Source organism: Macaca thibetana, chromosome 8 (genome assembly GCF_024542745.1).
Source record: "Macaca thibetana thibetana isolate TM-01 chromosome 8, ASM2454274v1, whole genome shotgun sequence".
In the NCBI taxonomy this organism is placed as follows: Eukaryota; Metazoa; Chordata; class Mammalia; order Primates; family Cercopithecidae; genus Macaca; species Macaca thibetana.
The window spans coordinates 60083473-60109661 of record NC_065585.1 but is presented as its reverse complement, the minus strand read 5'-3'; the positions used below and the strand labels follow the sequence as shown (position 1 = coordinate 60109661).

At 37.8% G+C, this 26189-nt stretch overlaps 1 protein-coding gene across 5 annotated transcripts in view; it reads left to right on the top strand.

Annotated features, from left to right (window-relative positions):
* Window positions 1-26189, top strand: part of RALYL (RALY RNA binding protein like) — a 715531-nt gene that overhangs the window by 580995 nt on the left and 108347 nt on the right. For 4 of the 5 annotated variants that reach the window (XM_050801558.1, XM_050801556.1, XM_050801560.1 and 1 more), the window contains exon 4: window positions 24171-24203. The exons of the other annotated variant lie outside the window; for it this stretch is intronic. In XM_050801558.1, coding sequence (XP_050657515.1) covers window positions 24171-24203 — 33 coding nt within the window. The remainder of the gene's footprint in view (window positions 1-24170; window positions 24204-26189) is intronic. 5 annotated transcript variants of the gene reach the window in all.

The window sequence follows — 26189 nt, the reverse complement described above, 5'->3', positions numbered from 1 at the left end:
AAAATTTCCTAAAAGGTAATGTACTGCAACTATTAGAGATACTCTACAAATTTTAGTTATCTTCATCATTATGATTATTCAAAGAAAACATCTATAATAAAGTATTTTAGGAGGTTTTTTTTTAATTTTACTTTAAGTTCTAGGGTACTTGTGCACAACATGCAGGTTTGTAAAAGTCAGGAAACAGCAGGTGCTGGAGAGGATGTAGAGAAATAGGAACACTTTTACACTGTTGGTGGGACTGTAATCTAGTTCAACCATTGTGGAAAACAATGTGGCAATTCCTCAAGGATCTAGACCTAGAAATGCCATTTGTTTGTTTTTTAGACAAGGTCTCACTTCATCGCCCAGGCTGGAGAGCAGTGAGCGTGATCTCAGCTCACTGCAACCTCCGCCTCCCGGGTTCAAGTGATCCTCCCACCTCAGTCTCCTGAGTAGCTGGGACTACAGGTGTGTGCCACCATGCCTGTCTAATTCTTTTTTTGTATTTTTGGTAGAGACAGGATTTTGCCATATTGCCCAGGCTGGTCTCAAACTCCCGAGCTTAAGCAATCTGCCCATCTCAGCCTCCCAAAGTGCTGGGATTACAGGTGTGAGCCACTGCGTCCAGCTTGAAAAGGTTATTTTTATATGTTTTTAGCTATGATGATGTTGCTAAATCTCACACAGTCAACTAAACAGGTTAATGATTCCTATAACTTCTTTAAAAATAAAAATTTCTAAAAGATTATTTTACTTATAATATGTTCCTCACATTTTAACACTAAGCAAATATAGACCTTTTATTCAAAATGTTCAAAAATGTGCTGACACAATACCCATTAAAATAGTTCTGCTGCAGGCAATTCTCTCTGCTAGGCTAAAGAATGTCCTATTTGCAGTTTTCTGTTATGTTTTTAATGCATGAATATCCATTAATACCTTCTGTCATATAGAAAGAATAGGGTAGGGATTGAGGGAGAACTTAATGCAGAGAATCCATCTCTAAGACCTTTGCGGTTTATGTTGCTAGGCTTCAGGTTATTTGAAAGACTCCATTTCTATTTGTTTGGTTTGAAATAGTTTATGATAAAAATCCAAGGAAGTAAAACCATGCAACCAATTTTAAAAAAAGAAAAGTAGCAAGAGTCAATAATTTGGTGGGAACTGAGGGAGGAGGGCAGGTAGGATCGAGCAAATCAAGCAAAAGTTTAATTATACTAATAAAACTTATGCAGTCACAAAGTATTACATGAGCACAACAAACTTAGCCATGATATTCCTGGTAGTCAAGGTGAAAACAGGAGCAAAATAATCTATGTAACCATGTAGTAAAAGAAAATACTTGAATATGTGTGAGAAGAAACTATGTTTTCCTAACTCTGTTTTCTGATGTAAACTTATTATATAGTCCTTCATAGGAAGTCATCTAAACAGCATAGCAAGTACCACCCTGAGTAGCATTTACACAATACATGCATACACGCACACACAAAACACACACACACAGGTTTTAAAACTGATGCCATTTTTCTTATGAGCTCAATAAAAGCCAAGGATAAACTGTAGTAGAACAAATCACACAAGATTCCTTTCCTTTCTGCTTCTCCCAAGGCAGTTTACTATACTGTGACAAATTTATCATCCTATACAATTCTAGGAGTAGTGTTCCATATACTACTACTAGACCAGGCCTTCAAATTACCACATAGCTGCATACTTGGAGAAGATAGAAAGCAAGAGTGGGCTGACCCCTCAGTTGGCTTATCCACTCAGCTTCTAAGACTAGAAGAAAAAGACCATGCTTGGATGTCTAGAACCTTTTATACAGTGACCACTTGACCTGCTACTTAAGACTCCTCTTTCTTTGAGGTGGGGAGAAGTGGAAAAGGAATAGTAAACCAAGCATGGGATAGAAAGGGGTGAAATTTCACATCATTCTTACAGTTGGCAGGTGCCAATGAAGACAGGCAACTGATTCCTTCTAACTGTTGACTTTACTACACCTTGGAAGCTGTAGCTTGTCATGAAATTGTTGCTTTCTTTTATATATAAAAGCATGGTTGTGTGCTGAAGCTAAGATCTCTTCATCAGCAGGACTGACGTTATGGCCTTTTATGCTATATTCTCCTAGCATCTCACTGTGGGGTACTGAGGTTAGAGCACCAACAACAGCGCTAGTCCCTACTAATCCAGCTTAGCAGGAACGTGTGCATTTCATATTGCTGGGTCATTGGGCAAGGTCTCCCTGCCTGGGATGAAGATGCTTTGCGGGTTTTATCTTGCAAAGGGCAATGCCCTTGCTTGCTTATAAGTTGAAGTATCTTCACTGTCAGTGTTGATTTCATTTGTTTTCATCATTTTGTTGGTATTGTTAATTGTCTTTGTATCCAGTGACCTGTTTCTTGTTTTAGGACAGTCCTTGGTAGGGAATGTAGGGTCTTGAGCATCCAACCTATGATAAATTTGTAAGTCCGTGGTTTGTTTTACTTTTGAAGTGTTATCTCATTCCCTTTTTGCTCACCATATCACCTTCTTCTTCTCAATCTATCCTTTTATTCAAGATTCCAGGATATGATTGTCCTTCCATATTACTGTATGTAGGGTAGCATGAAAGAAATTGAAATGTGTCTAAAGATTTATCTCTAAATGAATCAAATTAAAGACAAAAATTTTTAATGTTACAGCGTTACTCTCTCATCATACTGTTGGGGAAATGTAATTAAAACAAATATTTTCCCAACTCAGAAATCCTCTCCACAAAGCTAATGGAGAAAGAAAAGGCTTGTATTATTGAATAAACATTAAACCAAAATGTGGTGCACATCACAGGCAACCTAAGAGACTGAACACAGAAAGAAATCTTACCTTTTTATGTAGCTAAACACATACAACCTATTACATACATATTTTCAATATCATCAATAACTAGTCCTCAAGTAAGAGGATTGACAGCACCATTTGTCATGGATCCTTCATTCTAACTTTTCCTGGTAATTGGGGTGGCCATTTATTTATGTTAGTTAATTGACTTTATGCAAAAGAAAAACAAACTTTTCATATTCTCATGAAAGGAGGTAGTTCTGCAATTTGGAATAAGCCTCCTGTCCCCACTCTGCCTCCCCAGGTCCTTGAGGTAGACATTCCTGGTCATAAAGCTGACAAAATGCCAATCTAGTCTTCAAGTGGATTTATATGTATTTCAAAAAGAAGATGGAGTAATTGCAATTAACAGTTTTTCTAAAGTAAATCCCCCAATCAAAATAAGGGAAGGAAATCTCTTTATTTTCAATAGGGAGAATTAAGCCACCTGTTTTTAATTTGTATTTGTCGTTGGAAGCACAAGGAATAAAAATCAAGGTTCAGAAAAAGGGAGCAACCAGCCAGGAAGTCTAAAACCTAGGGCTGGCGTTCAGATTTCCTGCCTCCAACTCTAAGATCATTCTGTATTTTTCTTCTAATTTTAGGTTTTTAGGGTTTTGTCTCATTTTTTTAAAAAACAATAATACAATTGAGAGTGCCATTTAAGGACCAACTAGTGAAGACTGACGGAAAGTTCCTCTTTTTTCACCCATTCCCTAGCAGTTAGAACCCTGTGCTCCGCCTCCTGGTTGCTCCTCTAAAGCCCCTGAGCCACATCAGGGCTTCTTCTATAACAGTCTTCACGCAGGCAGAGATGCTTTAGCAACAGACTAACCGTGTATCTTCTAACAATGAAATAAATGGTAATAAACAATTTGACAATGTGTAGAAGAATGTTTGAGCCCACATAAAATGAGGAGAGGAGAGAAGAAATGAATATTAACAGTGTAGATGGACGTGATTAATGAGAAACCAAACAGCCCTTTTTCCTTGGTCATCTAGTCTTACTCTTACAATGTGAATGATTTTTTTAAGACACATAAAATCATTTTACAAAATTGGCAAATTCTATTATCTTTATAAAAATGTATTTTTCCCTGGTCCATTAAAGTTTGAAAATACTTATTATAAATTGTAAGCTGAAGATTCTAGGTTATAGAAATACTTTAATGTCAGTTATAAGCAAGTTCTGCACAGTAGAAAAGTGGCATATAGGTTTTTTTTAGTGTTGGTTGGTTTTAATTATATTAATTAGAAAATAATCTACAATTTCCTTATAAAACTTACATAAACTGTTTGGTGTCTTTGTGAGAGTAATTCTTATGATGGAATTGTAAGTACAGAAGTGAAGCTAGATAGGCTTTCTTTTTCCATGTTTAGACAGAAGGCAAAAGGGAACACCGCATAGTCTCACTAGATTAGTAGTTGGCTGTGCATGATGAATTCTTCACACAAAAATTCATTATTTTAGAAATTAATTAACTGTTAAACTTTCTAAATTTTTTTTCTAGTGGAATTATAACATATTGATAATTTATTTTTATTGGTATTTCTAAACATCACAATACTCAGAGATCTTCTTCCAACTCTGAGAGTTGACATCTATTTTGCTTATGTTTATTGTATGAAAGAATTAAAGGACAAGGGGCTTGTTTGAATTAAGCATATTACATTGCAGCTGAAACTGAGATGCCACATAGTTTATGTGGGGTTTGGGGGTGCTTTTTGTTTTTTACAATTTTTTTTTTTTTTTTTTTTTTTTTTTTTTTTTTTTTGAGACGGAGTCTCGCTCCGTCGCCCAGGCTGGAGTGCAGTGGCCGGATCTCAGCTCACTGCAAGCTCCCCCTCCTGGGTTTATGCCATTCTCCTGCCTCAGCCTCCCAAGTAGCTGGGACTACAGGTGCCCGCCACCTCACCCGGCTAGTTTTTTGTATTTTTTAGTAGAGACGGGGTTTCACCGTGTGAGCCAGGATGGTCTCGATCTCCTGAGCTCGTGATCCGCCCGTCTCGGCCTCCCAAAGTGCTGGGATTACAGGCTTGAGCCACCGCGCCCAGCCTGTTTTTTTACAATTTTAACTTTTGTTTTAGATGTAGGGGGTACATGAGCAGGTCCGTTACCTGGGTATATTGCATGATAATGAGAGTTTGTGTTTTAATATTTATTTGACATTATCTCCTCTTCCCACTCAGTCCTGAAGATTTCAGTGTTCATTAGAAGCACTGGATTGGAAGTCAGGAAACCTGCAACTAAGCTGTGTATCTGCTACTCCCTGCCCAAACTAATTAAGTGATTATAAAAAAAAAAATTTCAACTTCTTTTAAGCCCCATTTTCTCGTAGTAAAATGAAGGAGTTGAATTAAAACACCTCTTACTTGATTTCCATTTCTAACATTCTGGGATTCTGCTGTTTACTTCCCAATCCAGAGACTAAAGTCAGACATATATGTTTTATTGTTAAGTTTACACCTTTTTTCCTTCAAACTTGATGCAGTGTGTTACAGTATTCATGTCTTTTGACTAATTCCATCCTTTGGAGTCTATCTAAGGAGATAATTTTAAATATTTTTGAAAACATTTTTAAAAATTATTCCAAGATGTTCTTTGCAGTTTTAGTAGTGAGTAATTTATTTATAATAGTGAGTAATCTGATCCAACCAAAATATTAAGCAGTATTGGGTATGATGTGCCTATTAGATGAAATGTTCACAAAATGTTAATAATGACATGAAAAAAATTAGCATTTGATTAGAGGAAAAAACTATTTTAAGTTCTAGGGTACATGTGCAGGACATGTAGGTTTGTTACATAGGTAAATGTGTACCATGGTAGTTTGCTGCACCTATCAACCCATCACCTAGGTATTAAGCCCAGCATGCATTACCTATTTATTCTGATGCTCTCCCTCTCCCCATCCCACAGCCCACAGGCCCGAGTATGTTTTGTTCCCCACTTGTGTCCATGTGTTCCCATTGTTCAGCTCCCACTTATAAGTGAGAACATGTGCTGTTTGGTTTTCTGTTCCTGTTTTAGTCTGCTGAGGATAATGACTTCCAACTCCATCCATGTCCCTGCAAAGGATATGATCTCATTTTTTACGGCAGCATAGTATTCCATGGTATACATACACCACATTTCCTTTAGTCTGTCATTAATGGGCTTTTGGTTTGATTCCATGTATTTCCTACTGTGAATGGTGCTACAATGAACATATGCATGCATGTATCCTTATAATAGAATGACTTCTATTCCTTTGGTTATATACCTAAGTAATGGGATTGCTGGGTCAAATGGTATTTCTGGTTCAAGGTCTTTGAGGAATCGCCACACTGTCTTCCACGATGTTTGAACTAATTTACATTCCCACCAACAGTGTAAAAGAGTTCTTATTTCTCCACAGCCTCACTAGCATCTGTTGTTTCTTGTTTTTTTAATAACTGCCATTCTGACTGGCGTGAAAGGATATCTCATTGTGGTTTTGATTTGCATTTCTCTAATGACCAGTGATGATGAGCTTTTTTCCATGTGTTCGCTGGTGGCATAAATGTCTTCTTTTGAGAAGTGTCTGTTCATGTCCTTTGCCTACTTTTTAATAGGGTTGTTTGGTTTTTTTTCTTGTAAATTTGTTTAAGTTCCTTGTAGATTCTAGATATTAGACTTTGTCAGATAGGTAGATTGCAAAAATTTTCTCCCATTCTGTAAGTTGTCTATTCACTCTGATAATAGTTTCTTTTGCTGTGCAGAAAATCATCAGTTTTATTAGAACCCATTTGTCAATTTTGGCTTTTGCTGTGATTGCTTTTGGTTAAAAAAATTACATAAACATCATGACAAAAATCTATTTAACAAATAAAATATATGCAGAGAAAAAATAGAGCAAAATATTAACTGTAATTTTCTTTGTATGGTGGGAATATAGATAAATTTTTCATTTTTTACCTTTTTTTAAAAATTATACTTCAAGTTCTGTGATACATGTGCAGAACGTGCAGGTTGGTTACATAGGTGTACACGTGCCATGGTGGTTTGCTGCATCCATCAACCCGTCATATACATTAGGTATTTCTCCTAACGCAATCCCTCCCCTAGCCCCCCACCCCCAAATAGGCCCTGGTGTGTGATATTCCCCTCCCTGTGTCCATGTGTTCTCATTGTCCAACCCCCACTTATGAGTGAGAACATGCTGTGTTTGGTTTTCTGTTCCTGTGTTAGTTTGCTGAGAATGATGGTTTCCAGCTTCATCCCTGTTCCTGCAAAGGACATGAAACCATCTTTTTTTATGGCTGCATAGTATTCCATTGTGTTTATGTGCCACATTTTCTTTGTCCAGTATCATTGATGGGTATTTGGGTTGGTTCCAAGACTTTGCTATTGTGAACAGTGCTGCAATAAACATACATGTGCATGTGTCTTTATAGTAGAATGATTTATAATCCTTTGGGTATATATCCAGTAATGGGATTGCTGAGTCAAATGGTATTTCTGGTTCTAGATCCTTGAGGAATCACCACACTGTCTGCCACAATGGGTGAACTAATTTACAGTCCCACCAACAGTATAAGTGTTTCCATTTCTCCACATCCTCTCCAGCATCTGTTGTTTCCTGACTTTTTAATGATTGCCATTCTAACTGGTGTGAGATGGTATCTCATTGTGGTTTGGATTTGCATTTCTCTAATGACTAGTGATGGCGAGCTTCGTCTCATATGTCTGTTGGCCACATAAATGTCTTCTTTTGAGAAGTGTCTGTTCATATCCTTTGCCCACTTTTTGATGGGGTTGTTTTATTCTTGTAAATTTGTTTCAGTTATTTGTAGATTCTGGTTATTAGCCTTTTGTCAGATGGATACATTGCAAAAATTTTCCCCCATTCTGTAGGTTGCCTGTTCCCTCTGTTTCTTTTGCTGTGCAGAAGCTCTTTAGTTTAGTTAGATCCCCTTTGTTAATTTTGGCTTTTGTTGCCATTGCTTTTGGTGTTTTAGACATGAAGTCTTTGCCCATGTCTGTGTCCTGAATGGTGTTGCCTAGTTTTTCTCCTAGGGTTTTTATGGTTTTCGGTCTTATGTTTAAGTCCTTAATCCATCTTGAGTTAATTTTTGTATAGGGTGTAAGGAAGGGGTCCAAAACAGTATGGTACTGGTACCAAAACAGATATATAGACCAATGGAACAGAACAGACATCTACAACCATCTGATCTTTGACAAACCTGCCAAAAACAAGTCATGGGGAAAGGATTTCCTATTTAATAAATGATGTTGAGAAAACTGGCTAGCCATATGCAGATAGTATTTTTCTTATAACTTTAATACATAATGTAATTTTTCTTTAAAGAGAATTTTATAACCAAAAAAAGATGTATTTTAAAATTAGATATTTTCAGTGAAAAATTACAAACTCCATACAAATTACTCATGCAGGCAACAGTGAAGGTTTTGGTGGGGGGCGGGGGGGGGGGGGTCCTGGTGTTGAGCAAAGCCAGTGAAACACATACAGCACTTAATCTTTAGAACCAGATTGCTTTAGTCTCCGTGGTTATTAGAAAAGTTAATTTTCTAAAAGGGCAACTTCATTAACATTAGTCTCACAGTTCAGTGCAGTCCAGTGACCCTGTGTGGAGGCACAGTTCCTACTAGAGCTAACTGCAGGAAGTGGCCTGTCAGTCAGTCCAGGCCAGGACAGGATGCGGAGTTCAGTGTGCAGAGCGAAGGGCAAGGAGCAGGATATGGGGGCCAGGAGAGCAGCTGAAGTCATCTAATCTTCAAAAACAAGAAAGTCAAAATATCTGAGCCTTTAAGTGGTGCAGTGGAATAAGCAATCAGTAATACGTGCTAAAGGCAGTTCTTCTGACTACAGATTAGTGAGCAGGTAGGAAGACAATGGTGCCTGCCTAATAATAACTGCCCCCTCATATTTAAAGCTGTAATTCAGCTGCTTTGCTGCTGCTTTTACAGGACATAGTGTGTGTGAGCTAAAAGAGTAATGGAATAAAGTCCAGGTTGTAGCCTTAGTACGCAGAGCGTGGGACATGACAGAAAAACAGGAGATACGTGATGTATTCCTAAACTCAGAGAATCTATCAGTGCAGAGCAACAAATGGTAATGAGTCTAAGTTCAGTAAATGTATCAGAATGTACTTTTTAAGAATGTGATACACCAACCAATAGCTGAGTTCGAAAAGGCAACAGAAGATGACCCACAAAATACAGATAATCAAGAGGGAAAAAGCATTTTGAGTTGAATTACTTAGCAATTGTTAAAGGTAGTTTAAATCCTATCTTACTAAAACTATCTACAACATCAGTGGCAAAGACACTTACAATACTGTGAGAATTCAGGAAGAATTTAAATAGAATTGTAATGTAATTTTATGATTTGTTGAAGATTATCTTTTTCTCATTTTTTTCTTTACTCTTTGTTACTCCAACTCAATATAGCAAATCTCACGTTTAGAGGATTAAAAAAAAATTATATGATCTAATTGAAAATATGGGCTAGGTGTGGTGGTTCACACCTATAATCCCAGTACTTTGAGAGGCTAAAGCAGGCAGATCACTCGAGCCCAGGAGTTCAAGACCAGCTTGGGCAACATGGTGAAACCCGATCTTTACAAAAAATACAAAATTAGCTGGGTGTGTTCACATACGCTTGTAATCCCAGCTATTCAGAAGGCTGAGGTGGGAGGATCACTTGAGCCTACTTGCGGTTTGAAGCTCCATGAGCTGTAATCACTCCAGCCAGAGCCACAGAGTGAGACCCTGTCTCAAAAAAGAAAAAGAAAAAAAAAATATATGAACTAAATTGAGTATAGAAAAGTTGTAATATTTGGCATAAGTAAATATGAAAGAAATAAGTAATATTGGGTATCCATTTTAACTGAAAAAGGAAATGTATTATGTTTTTAAATGTAATGCTAATGAAATAAAAGCAAGAAAGACTAGCTTACGGGTAGGTGAAGCACATATGGACAGTCAGTTAATAGACAGTCTCACTGGAGAGAGTTGCCATCTGGGGAGCCAGTCAATGCATTATGAGTTTCTTGGTCATACAACAAAGTCCAGAACAAAGCGCCAGTCCTGGAATGTTAATTGAAAAAAGCAGGGCAAGCTAGTCAGCTGGTCTCAGTGAGGGATTGTGGGGTGCCAGCCATTAGCACTTAAGAGCCAAGACAGCCAAATTTTAGGGACAAACCAAATTGGTGGCAAGAGAGATGAAATGCAAAATAAATACTTCACATACAGTCAGCCCTGAGGGTCTATGTAGGAACAATGGAGACTTGCAAAAGAATTTCTGATCCCAGCATTTGGAGCGGATCACTGGATCTGAAGCCTGGAGGGATGACTTATCTCTTAGCTTCTATTAACAGAGTTTGCTCAGAGACTGACCAAATTCAGCCTATATTAAAGATTCTTAATGGATCTAGTGGAGATGGAAACATAAATTTGCAGATGTAGTCATTTATTCATCAATTAACTATTAAGAACCCACTGGACATTTTTCCAGGTACTAAGGATATCCCAGTTAATGCTACAAGAAAATCTTTAGCTGAATTAAATTTAAAAGAATTTAATTGAGCAAAAAACGATTTGCAAATTGGGCAGCATCTCAAGCCAGAGTACATTCAGAGATTCCAATGCAGTTACATTGTGGAAGAAGATTCATGGACAGAAAAGGGAAAGTGATGTACAGAAAACAGAAGTGAGGTCCAGAAGTAGCGGATTGGTTACAGATCCATGTTTGCCTTATTTGAACACGGTTTGAACAGTTGACCACCTTTGATTGATTGGCCAGAACTTGGTGATTGTCACAAGAGTAAGCTACAGTCTGTTTACAATTTCATTTAGGTTATAATTCACTATGTACTAAGAAACCTTTAGGATGAACATAAAATACGTAAAGAGGCAGCTTTAGGCTAAATTTGATTTATCACAAAGTAGACAAAAATCTCTGACCTTGCCTTCAAGTTTGAGGTAACTAAAGACAAACAAAAGCAAACTAATTATAAATTAGAAGATAGTAGATGTTATAGAAAAACATCAAGTTAGAAGATTTTGGAAGTAGGAAGATGACAAGTACTGCAATTTTTGTAGGGTGCTCAGTGAAGGCTCAACTGAGAACATGACATTTGAGCAGCTGTGAAGGAGGTGATGAGCAGGCAAAGTGATGCCTGGGGAAAAGCATTCTAGGTAGAGGGGCTTTGCTACAAAGGTCCCTAAAGCAGAAGCATTCCCATGTGTTTTAGAAAGCAAGGAGGCCAATGTTTCCAGAGAAAACTCAAACAAAACTTGGGGCCAAGAGGAAATGAGAGGATAATGGCAGAGATGTAAATGGAGGCACCAAATGATGTAAAGTCTCACAGGCCTTTGAAGTACTTTGGGTTTCACTCTGAGTAAAATAAAGAGCCTTTGGAAGGTTTTAAGCAGAAGAGTACCATGACAGAACCTAAATTCTGAAAATTCACATTAGCCATATGTTGACAATGGATTGTGGAGAGTGAAGGTAGAATGTGAGAAACCAGGCAGGAGATGGTGATGTGGTTATGTGGTAGCAACTGAGATGTCAAATAAAAATGGTTATGTTACTGATTGATTTTGAAGGTAGTGCCAAAAAGATTATTAACAACTTGGAAATGGACTGTGAGAGAAATAATGGAGTTGAGGATAAACACATTATCTGCTGCTACGTAGCAAGATTTATTAACTTAAAAAAAAAAACATTTTTGTCATATTCAATGATCTGGGCTGAGTTCAGTCAAACAGTTCTGCTCTGTGTGTCCCAGATTGCTTTGGCACTAACAGAGCAAAATAGGAGAGTCCCCTGTCCCCCTCCGCCCCCCACAGGATGTGTGACAGGGTATGTCTCCTTCTGTCTGTTCAGCCACGTATGTGTGCACTCAAACCCCTTAAGGGATGGGGAGCATGCAAATAGGCAGGTGCAGAAGCCAAAGCAAGAATCCCCGGGCTCCAGGACCAAGGCCAACATCCAGGAAAGGGAGCCTGAGACTCCCGAAGCCCAAGTGGGCATGTGTTACAGTGCCTCCTTTAACCTTGCCATCTGCAGACAGCAAGTGTTAACTAGCTCAGTGCCCTCTTGGTACCTGGGTCCTTGTCCAGCATCCAGGAAGAATCAGATACACACAGATATGAAGGATGAATGCAGGGTTTTATTGAGTCCTGGAGGTGGCTCTCAGCGGAATGAATGGGGAGATGGAAGGGGGATGGAGTGGGAAGATAATCTTCCCTTGGAGTTTGGCCATCCAGCGGCCAATCTCCTCTCCAGCTGTCCCCAGCCAAACTCCTCTTGGTGTACGGACGCTTCTTCTCTTCTCTCTGCAGCACCGTTCTGCCTTTCTTCTGTTCTTCTGTTTGTCCTTTCATCTCCTCCTGGAACTGGTGGTTTGGAGTTTATATGTGTACTGGATAGGGGGCATGGCAGGCCAAAAGGCAAATTTGGGCAGTAAAACAGCAATGCCTTTTCTCATTTAGGGCCATGGGTTTCCAGGCTTAAGGGTAGGGCCTTTGCTGGGGAACCACCGTCTTCTACCCAGTACTTCCCTGTCTCCTGTCTGTATCAGCAGCAGGTAAGGTTGGAAGCTGAGGTTGGCAGGAACGACTGTGGGCTGAGCCTTTTTCTCCACATGGTCTCTCCCTGTGGCCAGCTTAGGTTTTATCACATTTGGGTAGCCTCAAAGCAGTTAGAGTTTGTATATAGTGACTGACTTCAAGAGAGAGGAAGAAGCTGTTTGTACTCTTCAAACCTGGATTGCAAATTCCAGAATGTCCCATCTGCCACATCACATTCTTTTTATAAGAGCAAGTCACAAGGAAATAGACTCCACCTCTTGATGGGTGAGGGGAAGAAACTGATGATAGCCAGACTGTCTACCCGAGATGTCTCCAAGGTTTTTGGACCAAGCAACTGGACATATGAAGTTGCAGTTAAGTGCAACGGGGAAGACTCACAGAAGCTAGAGTAGGCCAAGGTGGGTGGTGAGTAAAGATATCACATAGGCAATTGAATATCTAATCTGGAGTTCAGGGGAGAGATCTGGACTGAATGTGCATGTTTGTGAGTCATCAGTATATAGATGGTATTCAAAGCCACAAGACTGGGTGAGAACAGAAAGGGGATAAGAAAAGATAGAAAAGAGAAGAATTCCAAGAACTGAGCTCTACAACACTCTCAAATTTGAAGTCAAGATGCAAAGGTGACTGGAAAGAAACAACTAGTGAGGTAGTTAGGTTGGGTGGTATGAAACTCAGGGAAGAAAATGTTTTAATAAGAATTAATCATTTGGGTCAACTGCTCTTCAAAGTTCATGTTAACTAATAACTCACCATTGAACTTAGCATTGTGGAGACTATTTGAGACACTGACAAAAACAAACAAGACTTTGAATCCATCAGGTTTGGAGTTATGACTTGATCCTGCACAATTATCTCAGAGAGCATCCTAGGAGGGGCTGTAGAATTGTAAACCTACATCAGTATAAGATAGATACAGCTCTGCAGAGTGGGAGGGATTCTAAGGTGAAGCCAAAATGCAGCCTTGCCAGTCACTTGGAGCTTCCAACCCAATCCAGGAGTAGATAATATTCAATAATCCAGGTAGGTGATTGGTATCACACAATTTTGTCAACATGAGGCAATTAAAATAATTACATTCTAAAATTCAGTGCCAAGATTTAATTCCTTCAGAGAACAAGGGTCCAGGGGAGGGTGGGAAAGCTTGGTTGGAGAGGGGCTGAGGTTACCAAGACAAAAACTCAGATAAGAAATTAACCAGCCAGACCAATGTGTCACTGGGAAGAGGGAAGAGGGAAGAAACTCAGCTGAGCAAAACACGTGTAAAAATGAGTTGTTGTTCACTAAGCCTATATCAGACATTAGCTATGACTTGGTCTGAATGAGTTTCAAGTGTTTTAGTAAGAGAAAGGATCAGAGATGGTGAGGTTGAAACTGGGACCTGATGGGTTATGAGAGTGTGGGGCACAGGTGAAGAGAGTATGGAATGGATTGAGGGGGGGGCAGCAGGGAGAGACATGGAAGGACACACAAGTCAGCTGCTCCTCACAACCTACTAGGCCAGGGCCTTGAAAATACATAGATTATGTCATTTAGCACCATTTGCACTCTGCGCAACTTATTAGGACGGGCAATCAAAAGACTGCAGAGTATTGACTCTTATATCTTCACCTTAAAGTGGAGAAAAAGATAAATGGCATCGGCATTCTGCAAAGAGCAGGACTGAGGATGAAGATCTGAAACTGGATAACTCTGACTGATTACCTCCTTCTCCAGGCTGCACTCTTAACAGAAGGCACAGTTTCTCTGTAGGATTTAACAGCCATTAGCAAGCAACTAAGACAACTGAAGGAGACAGCTGAGAAGCCACATGCTAGTTTTTCTTAAATTTACTTCCCTTTACAAGTCTGGAACTGAGATGAGCAAATCTTGCTAGATGAAAATAATTAAGTTTCAAAGTATTTCTTTTCAGAAAATCATTTTTCTTACTTTAATAGAAACATCTGCAGAATTGTGTGCACTCCTTTCCAGTGTGAGGGGCAGTAAGGTTAATCCTGGAATCATGTTGGAGAAAGGATGAGACCCCACTCTTTACCCTGGCCAAATATCTACCAGCACCATCCCCACTGCTGCCCCCAAAGCTGTTGGAGCATTTCAATTCTCCTAGGAAATCTGCCAGTGGTTAATGATCTTTCTTGCCAAGAGGTTGTTTATCCTTCACCTCCATTCCTCTTGCTACAGTTCATTCCTCCCTGTAGAATTATGAAAGAACATTACAGCCCATCCGAGGGAGATGAGCCCTGCAGCTTCAATTTCCAATGTGGCAAAAGTCATGAGTCTGAGTGTCAGAACTGCCACAGAGATTCTTGGTTGATACCACAGCCATCCATTAACCTGTCCCTGGAGTTAGCAGCCCAGATGGTGGTAACTGCAAATGAAACTTACCAAGAGGCTTGATGATAGCCCTAAGCAGAGATTTCAGTTGAGCATGAAAGCCTTTGAAAAAGATATCACAGGAAATAGAGGGGAAAGCCACATTTTACTCCAGAGAAATTGATTCTATATAGGAAAATCCCATGGGAATGAAGGAGCCTGGCTGTCCCCTCAACCTTGTAGGTAAATATGATATTCTTCTAATGATCAACAAATAACATATTAGAAAATAGTACAAATATTCTGAAATATTAAGACTCAATGTCTTAATCAGACCGCCTGAGTTATCACCCTGCTCTGTGACTTTCTAGCTCTAAGAGCCTGGGAAAATTATTGATTCCTTTCTATCTCCGTTTTGTCATTTATAAAATAGAAATGATAATGATATCAACTGCACAAGAAAGTTATGAGGATTAAATACGTGAAAATGCTTAAAATAGTGTGTCAAATTCTAAATATTGGCTGTCATACATGGGGCATTAAATATACATTATTATTTGTACACATTGGTTTATGGACTATATGTCTGGAAATCTAAGTTCTACTGTGGCTTTTATACCTTTTCATTACTTTTGTAGCCTTGAGCAAATTTCTGTACCTTCCATTAGCACAAGTTGGTAAATACATATTTGGACATAATGCTTTTCCTTTTTCTTCTTATTCCTCTGGCAGACATAGGTTAATTACAGCCCCTTACACCCTGAGGCCTAAGTAGGCTTTAGAATTCATGTCAACATGATGTTCCCAGAAGCCACCATCGATTAGTCAGTTGACGTGAAAATTAGAACTGATTTGACCCCCCAGCTTTAGAGCTCACAACCTTTAAAGGAATGTTTATTCCCACTTTCAGCCACCTCAGACTATCCCATCACAGTATCACCCCCACTTTGCCACTAATTTTTCAATGTTGATAGAACACCACAAATGTCTGCATTTGGGATAATCTTTGTGTATTCATCATAACACTACACCCTTGTAAGTAGCCACAGTTGGAGAACGGATATGGCTGGCACAAGAGTCCACTGTGAGTACATGATTGAGGTCAGTATCCAACAATATCTTGGATTTTTATTCAACCAAAGAAGCTGACTGACGGCACGCTCAGACCTCTTTGTGCAGATGGAGGTGAGGAGGTCAGTGCCTGTACAGACCAACCAGTGCTTCTTCCCATTCTGTGCTCCGAGAAGCTTCCTCCTAATAAATCTTTTGCTCCCCACAACAAGACCCTAAGAATGTGTCTCTTAGGCATCTTGGCCCAGGTCAGCCAGCACAGAAGGCTGGGATTGTTTTGTTTTGTTCTGTTTTGTTTTCAGGTTAGGGGACAAGAATAACTAAGAGAATAAGTACCACTGACAGATGCTGATCTTCGGTAGATCTCAGAGAATTTACCCACAGTTATCCATGAGTGTCCTTTCCCTGTTACATAAAGAAGACTATTAAATCTTGAGGCAATAAATGAATTTTTAATAATACCGATAGAATTATGTTATATTTTAATATGCAAAATATTCTGTAAGAAGACACCTAAGAATCACTTACAAGTGCTTATCTTTGATCAGTCATCATCTTTTGCTCCCATTTAACCATTTACCTTGAATAAAACCTTTTTAAAATCAGAATGCCTTGGAATGATTAAAATGTCATATGGATGTGTTTAGATTACAAATAGTTAAGGATGAGACATAAACAAAATTTTAAATATCAAAACAAGATTTCTATAATTCTCAAGAAGTATATTAAGTTATTTATAAAATATCATGCTAAATTACTCCATAAACAACAAGCAATCAGTTAACTAAGGAATAACTTACAATGGCCTGGACCACCATCATACCCAGTGTGGGGCCAGATAGACTAAATATCTGGCCAGTGTAGCATTTATTGTGTTCTTTGTCCTTTCTTAAGAGTACAGAACAGTGGCTGTATAGACTTTGGAGTTAGGCCTGTGACTGAATTCAGACTCCATCACTTTGCTGTGTGTCTTAGTTCGTTTCCTGCTACTATCACAGAATAACACAGACTGGATGATTTATTAAAAATGTAAGTTATTTGGCTCACAGGTCTGGAGACTGAGAAGTCCAAAATCAAGAGGCAGTGTCTAGTGAGGGATTTCTTATTGCATCACAATATGGTGGAAAGCATCACATGGTGAAGAAACACATGCACAAAACAGAGAGAAAAAGTGGATCAAATCTACATCTGCAGTAATGACAAAAATCCATTCGTGAGGGTAAAGTCCTCATGGCCTAATCATCTCTTAAAGGTCTCACTTTTTACTACCATCACAATAGCAATTAAACTACAATATGAGTTATGGAGAGGACATTCAGATAATAGCACTGTATAGCTTTAAACAAATTACTAGGTTTTTCTGAACTTTAGTTTTCTCCTATGCTGTTGTCAAAATTCCATGTGTGAGAGAGCTTGGCAGAATCCCTGGCACATCGTAAGCTCTGACTCTTGTGATAATTGTTAGACTCCCTCATTGTTTGTGGCAGTGTGATAGGGACAGACAGAAGACAGCCACACACTTTTTTTCTACATAAAATATTTGCACCCATGTTGGTCTTTTAAACTCTTTTTGAAATGCATATGAAAATTCCTTTGTAGAAAAAAGTATGCAGTTAAAAAGAAGTCCTCTATTCCCTATCAAGAGATTAATTAATAAAGGGTAGACAAACAAGATTTCAAACATTATTATTTGGACACTAGCTTTGGCCTATACATCGACTTTAGTGGAGAATGTTAACACTTTTGAATTTCTGCTCCTTGCTGGCTTGAGTAAGGCACACAGGAGCCACTTTCAGAGAGAATCTTCTCTTCTGTATTTACTTTTATCCTACAGAACAGATTGAAAGCCAGTGGCGTAGATCTAGGCACAGGTTTTCTCAGTCAGTCAACTTTTGGGAAGCACCTGCTATGTGTTGGGTGCCATGACAGGTACAGGTTAATGCAACTGCCAGAACAGATCTCCCGTCCCCTTCTGAACTTGCTTCTTGCTTCTACACATCTAAGGTCCTGTTAGTGATGCCAAGTAAATAATCTTCCCTCCACCCTTTTCTTCTTATTCTTCACTATCTCTGGGCACACTTATTCTCTCTTATGATTTAATATACTAATTCTGCATTGATAACAGGACTCCTGAATCTATTTCCAGCCGAAACGTCTCACTTGAGTTTCGAGCCCACATTTCCATCTGCTGGCTACTGCATATCTTCTCCAATATATCCCAACATTGTTCATTGATATATAACCACTACACCATCCTATTCCCCAACCTGAACTCTCTTTCTATTAACTGGCCATGAATGCAGGAACAAGGATTCAAGGACTCAGAGATTCAAAAAAAAAAAAAAATAGTAATAACAATGATGGTTAATATTTATTAAGCATTTGTCCACTATTTATTTAAATTAGTTATCTAATGTGTGTAGTTATGTATTTATTTCTCACAATAGTTCTTTGAGATAGGTCTACTATTATTTCCATTTTGCACATTAAATAATTGAGGCACAAAGAGAAGTCCCTTACTTCTCCAAGGCCACACAGCCACAGGTGGTAGAGTCATGATTGGAATTAGGCAATGTGATTCTAGAACCTGTACACTTAAGCCCTTTGGCACATCCATCTTAAATGTAGGTCAGGGCTTGGGTTGTCATAGCTAAAAAGAGTAACTCAGATAATGGTAAGTAGTATCACTGTCTGGAAGTTTTAACTACAAAATTCTGTAAATATAATAGGTGGATATTTTTATAACGTGCTTTGGACTCATGACAAGGCTCTAGTCTTTCAAAAACTTTTGAAATTATTTCTGCAAAAACACGCATATGCCAAAGCACAAGAGAAAAAGCAGGATGTGGGAAAGCAAAATGCCAATGCACAGGGGAAAAAGCAAGATGCCACCCAGACAGTGAGCAATTTGCTCAGCTTGGCTGGAACATGGAGTCTGTAGACTAAAGTGATAGAAGACAAAGGCTGGGAAGGTACACTGTAACCAGACTGTGAGTGAACTTTTAGTTATATTAACACTATAAATATAGTAATAAAGTTATATTAGACTGTACTCTGTAGGCAAAACATGGGACTAGAAGTGAGGGAGCAAGGCAGGGAATGTTCATCTAACAAAATCATTACTGAGAGCCTCCAATGAAGTAGGCATGCTTCTAGGTACTTGAAATACAGTTAGTTTGTACCTCCAAGGAGTGTGCAGTCTTAGGGGAAGCTTGGCAATTACAATGGAAATTTTTAATTCACCATGGTTAAGTGTTACAGAGTCCTATGAAAATAGGTATGAAGTACTACTAACAAACCCATTGTGCCTTATAAGAAAATACTTCCTAGAAACATGCGGAGATTTGTAATGAGGATAATTACACAATTATATTTTATTTTAGCAATTTCATTCTGTTAGTAGATATGGAAATACCAAAGAAATAAGAAGGGAGGTCATTGAAGAGATTAGTGGATCATATAAAACTGGATGATCACTTGTACTGTGAAAATCAGAATTGAGAGGCAAGTATAGAATCAAGAGGACTTTTGGCAACAGAAACAGCAGAACTAGAAAGGTTGTTGGAAAGGAGTTCATGAGAATGACTCCAGTCTTTCTAGTTTGGTCACCTAAGTGTCTGAGTTTTCCAAGTTAGGGAAAAACAAGGAAGAGCAAAATAAGGGAGGAAGACAGTAAATTTAGTTTGAGATATGTTAGCTTAGAGGCATCTACAATTAGAGATATTTTGTGGGCAGCTATAGCCACCTATCATAAATAGAATGATGCCAGAGATGTAAGTTTTGGAATTTCCAACATCTGAATGCAGATGAACTTTCTCAATAGAGCATAGAAGTATAAAGAGAGACAATGTGGCAGTACCTTGAGGCACATGTAAACAAAGCAAAACAACTAAAATAGATGACACATGAACTTTGGAGTCAGAATGTCCGAATTCAAATCCTAGCTCAACCACTTATGAGCTGTGTGACTTTGTACAAGGTACTTAATATGTTTTGGTCTCAGTTTCCTCATCTATAAAATGAGAACTACCTCAGATTGTATCATGATGTTTAAATAAATTAGTGTTTATAAAGAATGTCGAATAATACCTGGCATTCAGTAAATACAATTTAGTTTTTATTAAATAAAAAGTATTATAGTTCATTTAGCTCCAAATATTGACCTTCATTCTGTGTTCTATTTTATTTCTCCACTATGTCTTATTTTTCTGAAGCCTGTCATTTGTTTTTCTTATTCTACTCCTAATTCTAGTGGGTCCTAAATGAAGTATTATTAAATTCACTACCTATTTCACATGAAAAGTAAATCTTAGGAAAAATAAAAATCAATCCCTTTCTTCATGAAACAATTACCTTGTAAAAAAAAATCTTAGAAAAGTTCTCTCTAGGCATATCACAATGTAATCATCTGTTTCTACAGATTAAATTGATAAATAATTTTCTACAAAGGAATATTTCTCCTGGAAGTTTCTTTCTTTTACCTTTTTTTTTTTTTTCATGTTTCAGGACCAACACTACTAAAATGTTCTATTCATACATTCCAAGCAGTTTCAGACTTTAGAGTTAACAACCTGTTCTTGGTATGGTCGCGACCATCAGGATCCACTCTGCCAGGAACTGTGCTAGATGCTCTAAATAGAAAATCTCATATTCTTCCCCAAACTCCTTGAGTTGGCTATGATGTTTGCTATATAATTGAGAAAAATGAGGTTAGTCAGAGTCCCCGAATCATCTCAAGCCTAGGGAAGTTGCCTCAGTGTAGTGAACAACAACTGAGCAGTTGGTTTCAAAGCAGAACATCATTCAACACAGGACAGTTGTCTCTCCGCTCTGCAGTGTGTCATCATTTTGAGGATGAGACAAAAGGTAGAATGGCCTGATGGTGGCACCCACCAAGATCTCCTGCCCTATTTTACCACAGAAGACACTTGGGAGTCCTGGTACCTTGGACTTATCATCTATGGCTTGGAGGAGCCAATGACCAATAATCTTTTATTTTGGCTCAGTTCATGAACCATCAGCAACATCCTCCCCTCTAGTCCCACCAGGAGACTTAACACAAAACTGTTGGAAGTCTCTTGTCTAAACATAGTACAGGTTTAATATTCTTACCAGTCTTATTGAGACTCTAAGTTGTTTTTAATTGAATAATATTGTTCAGAGAATATGTCATAGTGATGGTGATGATAAGTATTACCTCAGAGACGGACTTGTCCCTGTAAAATGAAGGTTTCAGGATCAGCTTTAAGAAGGAGTTAGATTGAGATAAATGTAAATGCTAAATAGATCATGCATGGGAAAAACAGTATCTGGTATAGAAATATAATGCTAACTATACCAAAGCAAAGCCAAATCAGATGTGTCTGGACAATACTTAGTTTTTCTGGAATGAAGTGTTTAGTAAGAGAAGCAATAAAAAACATCATGGAAAACTGGTAAGGGCATGTTTGTGAAGATCTTAAAAGTTTGGATACCATCTTATGATTAATGAAATCAAGAAACGTGGTGACATAAAAACATTTCAGGAGAGTATGTTGGTAGGATCAGAGGTTGAAATGGTGATGTACAGAAGGAATTCAAATTATTCTGAATTTCTAAATCTGGGAAAATATCTTGATATGTATTAAAAGTAAAGAAAGCCTATTTTAGGAGGCCGTTTCCAGTTCCTTCCAACAAAATAATATCTCACACACTGGCATACTTTTTCTATAAAGGCCAGATAGTAAATATTTTAGGATTTTGGACATGCAGTTTCTGCCACAACTACTCAACTTGTTGCCATAGCACAAAGCAACCTTAAACAATATGTTAATGAAGTCACATGGCTCTGTTTCAGTAAGCTTTACCTATGGACACTGAAGTTTGAATTTCATGTAATTTTCATGTGTCACAAAATATTACTCTTCTTTTGATATTTTCTAGCTACTTTAAAATGTAAAATCCATTCTTAGCTTGGGACTATACATAATCAGAAGGAGAAAAGGATTTGGCCACAGTTTGCAAACTCTTGGTTTGTAGAACATCATCAGAACTTTCAATCCAACAATATTTTGAAAACTTGAATTTTCTTCTGAAGACTTCTCTTGAGCATTTGGAAGGAGCTGGTTGAAGTGGGCTTGAAGTGGTAGGAGAAGGGGATAACTATTAATAACTTAGTTAGTCAGACTAATCATACTAACCACAGGGGGCAGTAGGACAACCAACATGTGTCCCTGTATGCTCTAAGCCAACAGTTGCTTGTCTGAAACCTTCAAAAAAAAAAAAAAAATTCTGAACTCAGTATTTTGATATTTGCAGAGGGAAAATTAAAAGTGGTGGGCTTTGCTTTTATTCAAGTTGCTTATGCCACCCTAAAGTGGTACAATGCAGTACTTGCCCAAAGGGAGTGACTGGCAACATTGACGGAAGCTTAGTGTGAGAGCAGTGTGTAAAGTTGAAGAGACTTTGAACAAAGAATTCTGGAGAGACTAACTAGGCTGGGGTAACGAATGAAAACCAGCCTGGGAATGGAATGCAGAGGACATGAGAGTCCTAAAGGAAAAACTGATGGGACTTGCTAACTACTGAGACATGGTGGCTGAAAAAAGAGAAAGGAGAAAGATATAAAATGTTTTAAAATAGTCTCATTACATTATTCAGTGCCACTAAGAATCACATAGCAGTGAGAGGCAAGGGGGACGATGTAGTGTGTAGAAAATGGGGAACATAGGAGGCTGGAGGGTAGCACTTCACAGAAGCAAATCACACACATACACTAATGTCTGATAAATGGTAGGCTGAAATTATTGGCAAATACAGAGAGAAGGGATCCCATTAATGCCCACATGCTATCTTTATTTCAAGTATTATCAGGTAGAAAATAAAGTAGTATCATTATGGTGTTGATGGTCAAAATATGTGAACAATCTCCTGCATCATATTATATAGAATCCCCCTCATTTGTTCAAGGTAATTTCCTTTTGATCACATGGCACTGGTCATGTCTTATAAAGCAAATATATCCAAACATTTTTCATTACTTATCTTCAGCTTTTCCCTCTCTAGTTCTGTTTGCTTATGTAGATCACAAATGTATGAGAAAAACAAACACAAGGCAATTAATGTACCTACAGTTAGAGATGTGAATAATACTGGAATTCAGAAAAGGAAAGGTTGCATAAATAAACCTCTCCATACTCTTAGCACCAACTATTGGTTTTATCTGCTTCTACCCTACCTAGAGCTGTCCAAAAGGATTGCTAAGGCACTTGCCCCCTAAAAATGTCCCTTTCCTGCTATTATGATTCACCCAAGGCAGCATGGTATATGGTAGAGATGCATGTCAGCCCTGCCTATAAATGCACCAAGGCCTATTTCTCATAAGCAATTTTTTTACATACACAAAATGAAATAGAGACAAAAAAGTAATTATTGCCTTCATTGTTTGGACTCACATATATAAAAATAAATTTTTAGCCTAATTCTAAGATAGTCATTTCAACTGTGCTTCTTAAAAATCTTAAACACCAGGATTTAGTTAAAAATATCTTCAGTTTGCCTACATTTAACCCTTAATTGTATCTTAGGAAACCTATAATGAAACTAGTGTGGCCAAAATACATTTACCAACAGGTTTCCTTAATTATTATCTAGGAACTATTTAGAAGTGGATTATTTCCTGATTTACTTACATTTTGTAAAAAAAAAAAAAAAAAAAGGAAAGTTAATTTATGAAGTTAGAAAAGTAGCTGGAAGAAGCCTAGCCCATTTTATAATGAAAAAAATAAGACACAGAATATGTTTTAAAGTGGCTTTCTCAAATGAACCACAACTTTCCCTTTGAGATACTGAGGTACAGAAAATACCCAGTTTTTAGAAGACACAAAGGAGGCTGAAGAATCCAAATACTCCAGCCCTAAGCGGTATTAAGACCAATAAATAACTATATATGGTATGCTGCTTCTCTCTTCGGAGTAAATCAGTTATTCGGCTAACATGGAACAAGTACATTATAAATTATTTCACTATTACAACCACCACAAATAGATATATAGAAACTTCTACAAACACATTACCATGAATAAAGAAAATGAGTAGACAGAGAGTGCAATCAGAATTAGACTAATACTATGATCATCTTAATATATCAGTTAAATGTTATGTCCTCATTCCAAGACTCTCTCATTTTATGTAGCTTCTGCATTAATCCAGCTGCAAATTTACTTAGTCCAGATTAGGTCTTAATGTATTATTTATAGCTTTTTACTGGTGGTACATTATGGATTTTCATCCAAAAAAGTATAATTTTGTCAGGTGCATGTAAAAGCCATTTTTGAATATACAGCAAATTGTTATATTAAAAGAAAATTTTCATATTTTTTCATAGACTTGAATCAAAGGAACCTTTCCTGTCTGTTGGGTAAGTATTTAAATACTTTATAAGTATTAATTATTTAATTCAAATTACCAAGAACTTCTGAGATGGTATTTTCAGTCATTTAACCTCATATTCAAAATCATAACATATCATTGCATGCAACACTGCTATCTATGTTTTATACAGACTTAATTAAAATGCTCCCTAGGTTGTATTGTGACCTCAGAAATGAAGCTAATGAATGTATATGAAATCCTGTACCTTCTATAAAGGCTAAACAAGGTACACAGTGATCATCCATATTCTCTTCATGTAAAAGTATACTCACATAGGTCCTAAAAATTCCTCTGAGCCATAGCTTCACCATTCCAAGCCTGTCTACCCATTGCTGTACTCCATTTCTTTTCAATCTACTCTATTCACTGTTTCTTCACCCCTTTCCCTAAGTCTGTCTTCACAATCAATATCTATCTTTTCTCCTTAGCTCTCATTTCACTTTAATTTCTCCAGCTCACTCACGTTGACTGCTTCTCTGCACCCAAAGCTGAGGAACCCTGAGGCAAATTTAGATAAGACAAATGCTTGCCTGCTCTGACGGTATCCTTCTTAGTCACAAAACATATCTTAAGAATAATATATTGTTGGCCAGGTGCGGTGGCTCATGCCGGTAATCCTAGCACTTTGGGAGGTGAGCAGATCACCTGAGGTCAGGATCTCAAGACCAGCCTGGCCAATATGGTGAAATTCCATCTCTACTAAAAATACAAAAATTAACTGGGCATGGTGGCACACACCTGTAATCCCAGCTACTTGGGAGGCTGAGGCAGGAGAATTGCCTGAACCTGGGAGGCAGAAGTTGCGGTGAGCCAAGATTGCACCACCGCACTCCAGCCTGGGCGACAGAGCAAGACTCTAAAAAAATAATAGTAATAAAATAATAATAATATGTTGTTTACATGAGTGCACATGTTCTATTTTTAGGCATTTAAAACTAATTAAGTATAAGCAATGTTGTTTGTATCTGATCAAATACTCCTTTGACTAATATATTAAAGTTTATTGTGAAAGGACTTTTGCACCATCAATATTATAGATGATATTGTATCAAAAAGTGGTGAAAAATGCGATGTCTTGCCTAGAGAAATCGTGCTATATTTGATGAGGGAAAAAAAGCTGTCATATATAGGCAGCCACAATACTGATGGTTAATGACCAGAAACATGGAATGGGGTTAGATTTTTAAGTGACCAGATCAATATTCTTTTATTACTTTGTACATGGCCATTGAATATTTCTATCACTCATTCAACAACATGGTTCCCAATTCCTTTCTACTCTTCATAAAAGCTTTTCAGAAAGCCACTCAAATCATGGAAATCAAAATAATTGTTAGGGGATGTGGAAGACAAAAAATGGAATATATGTATTTATTTGAAGACTACATGGAAAATGAAAGGTCAAGTTGGTCTGGCCCAAAAAAGGTAATAAAGCATGCTTTTTTCCCTACATTGATCATCAGCTCCTATTGTTAAAAATCTCTACACCTGAAGAAATCTTTTAGTTTGAATGCATATGTATCTGCCCTCAAGTCAAAAGGCCTGAAATAGCTTCTCTTCACGCCTCACTTCATGCAGTTTCTGTGCAGCCTTTACTGTTCTCCTGGCTATTCTGAGATGAAATTCCTTTTTTATTGCATACTTCTGTTTTAAAAGGCAGACCCTAAGTAATCTTTGTTTTAACTTTTCAAGAGTTTAGCACTGAGTATTAGAACCCTGAGAAAAACTTCCCCCCAAAAAATAATAATAATGTATCACTCAGCAAATGCTCAAAGTGGGAAAATTAGCATGGCACACATAAGATATTGCCTATGTCTTAAAAGTAAAGTGTGTGAAAGGCAACCCAAATGATTCTGCTGAATGGATATTTTAATTTATAGCTAAATGTTTCCATTCCCTCAAGAAAATTATTTTAAATAAGATTGTCCAAAGTATGTATGCTAAGGTGGGCAACTCACTTTAGTGCAGGAGT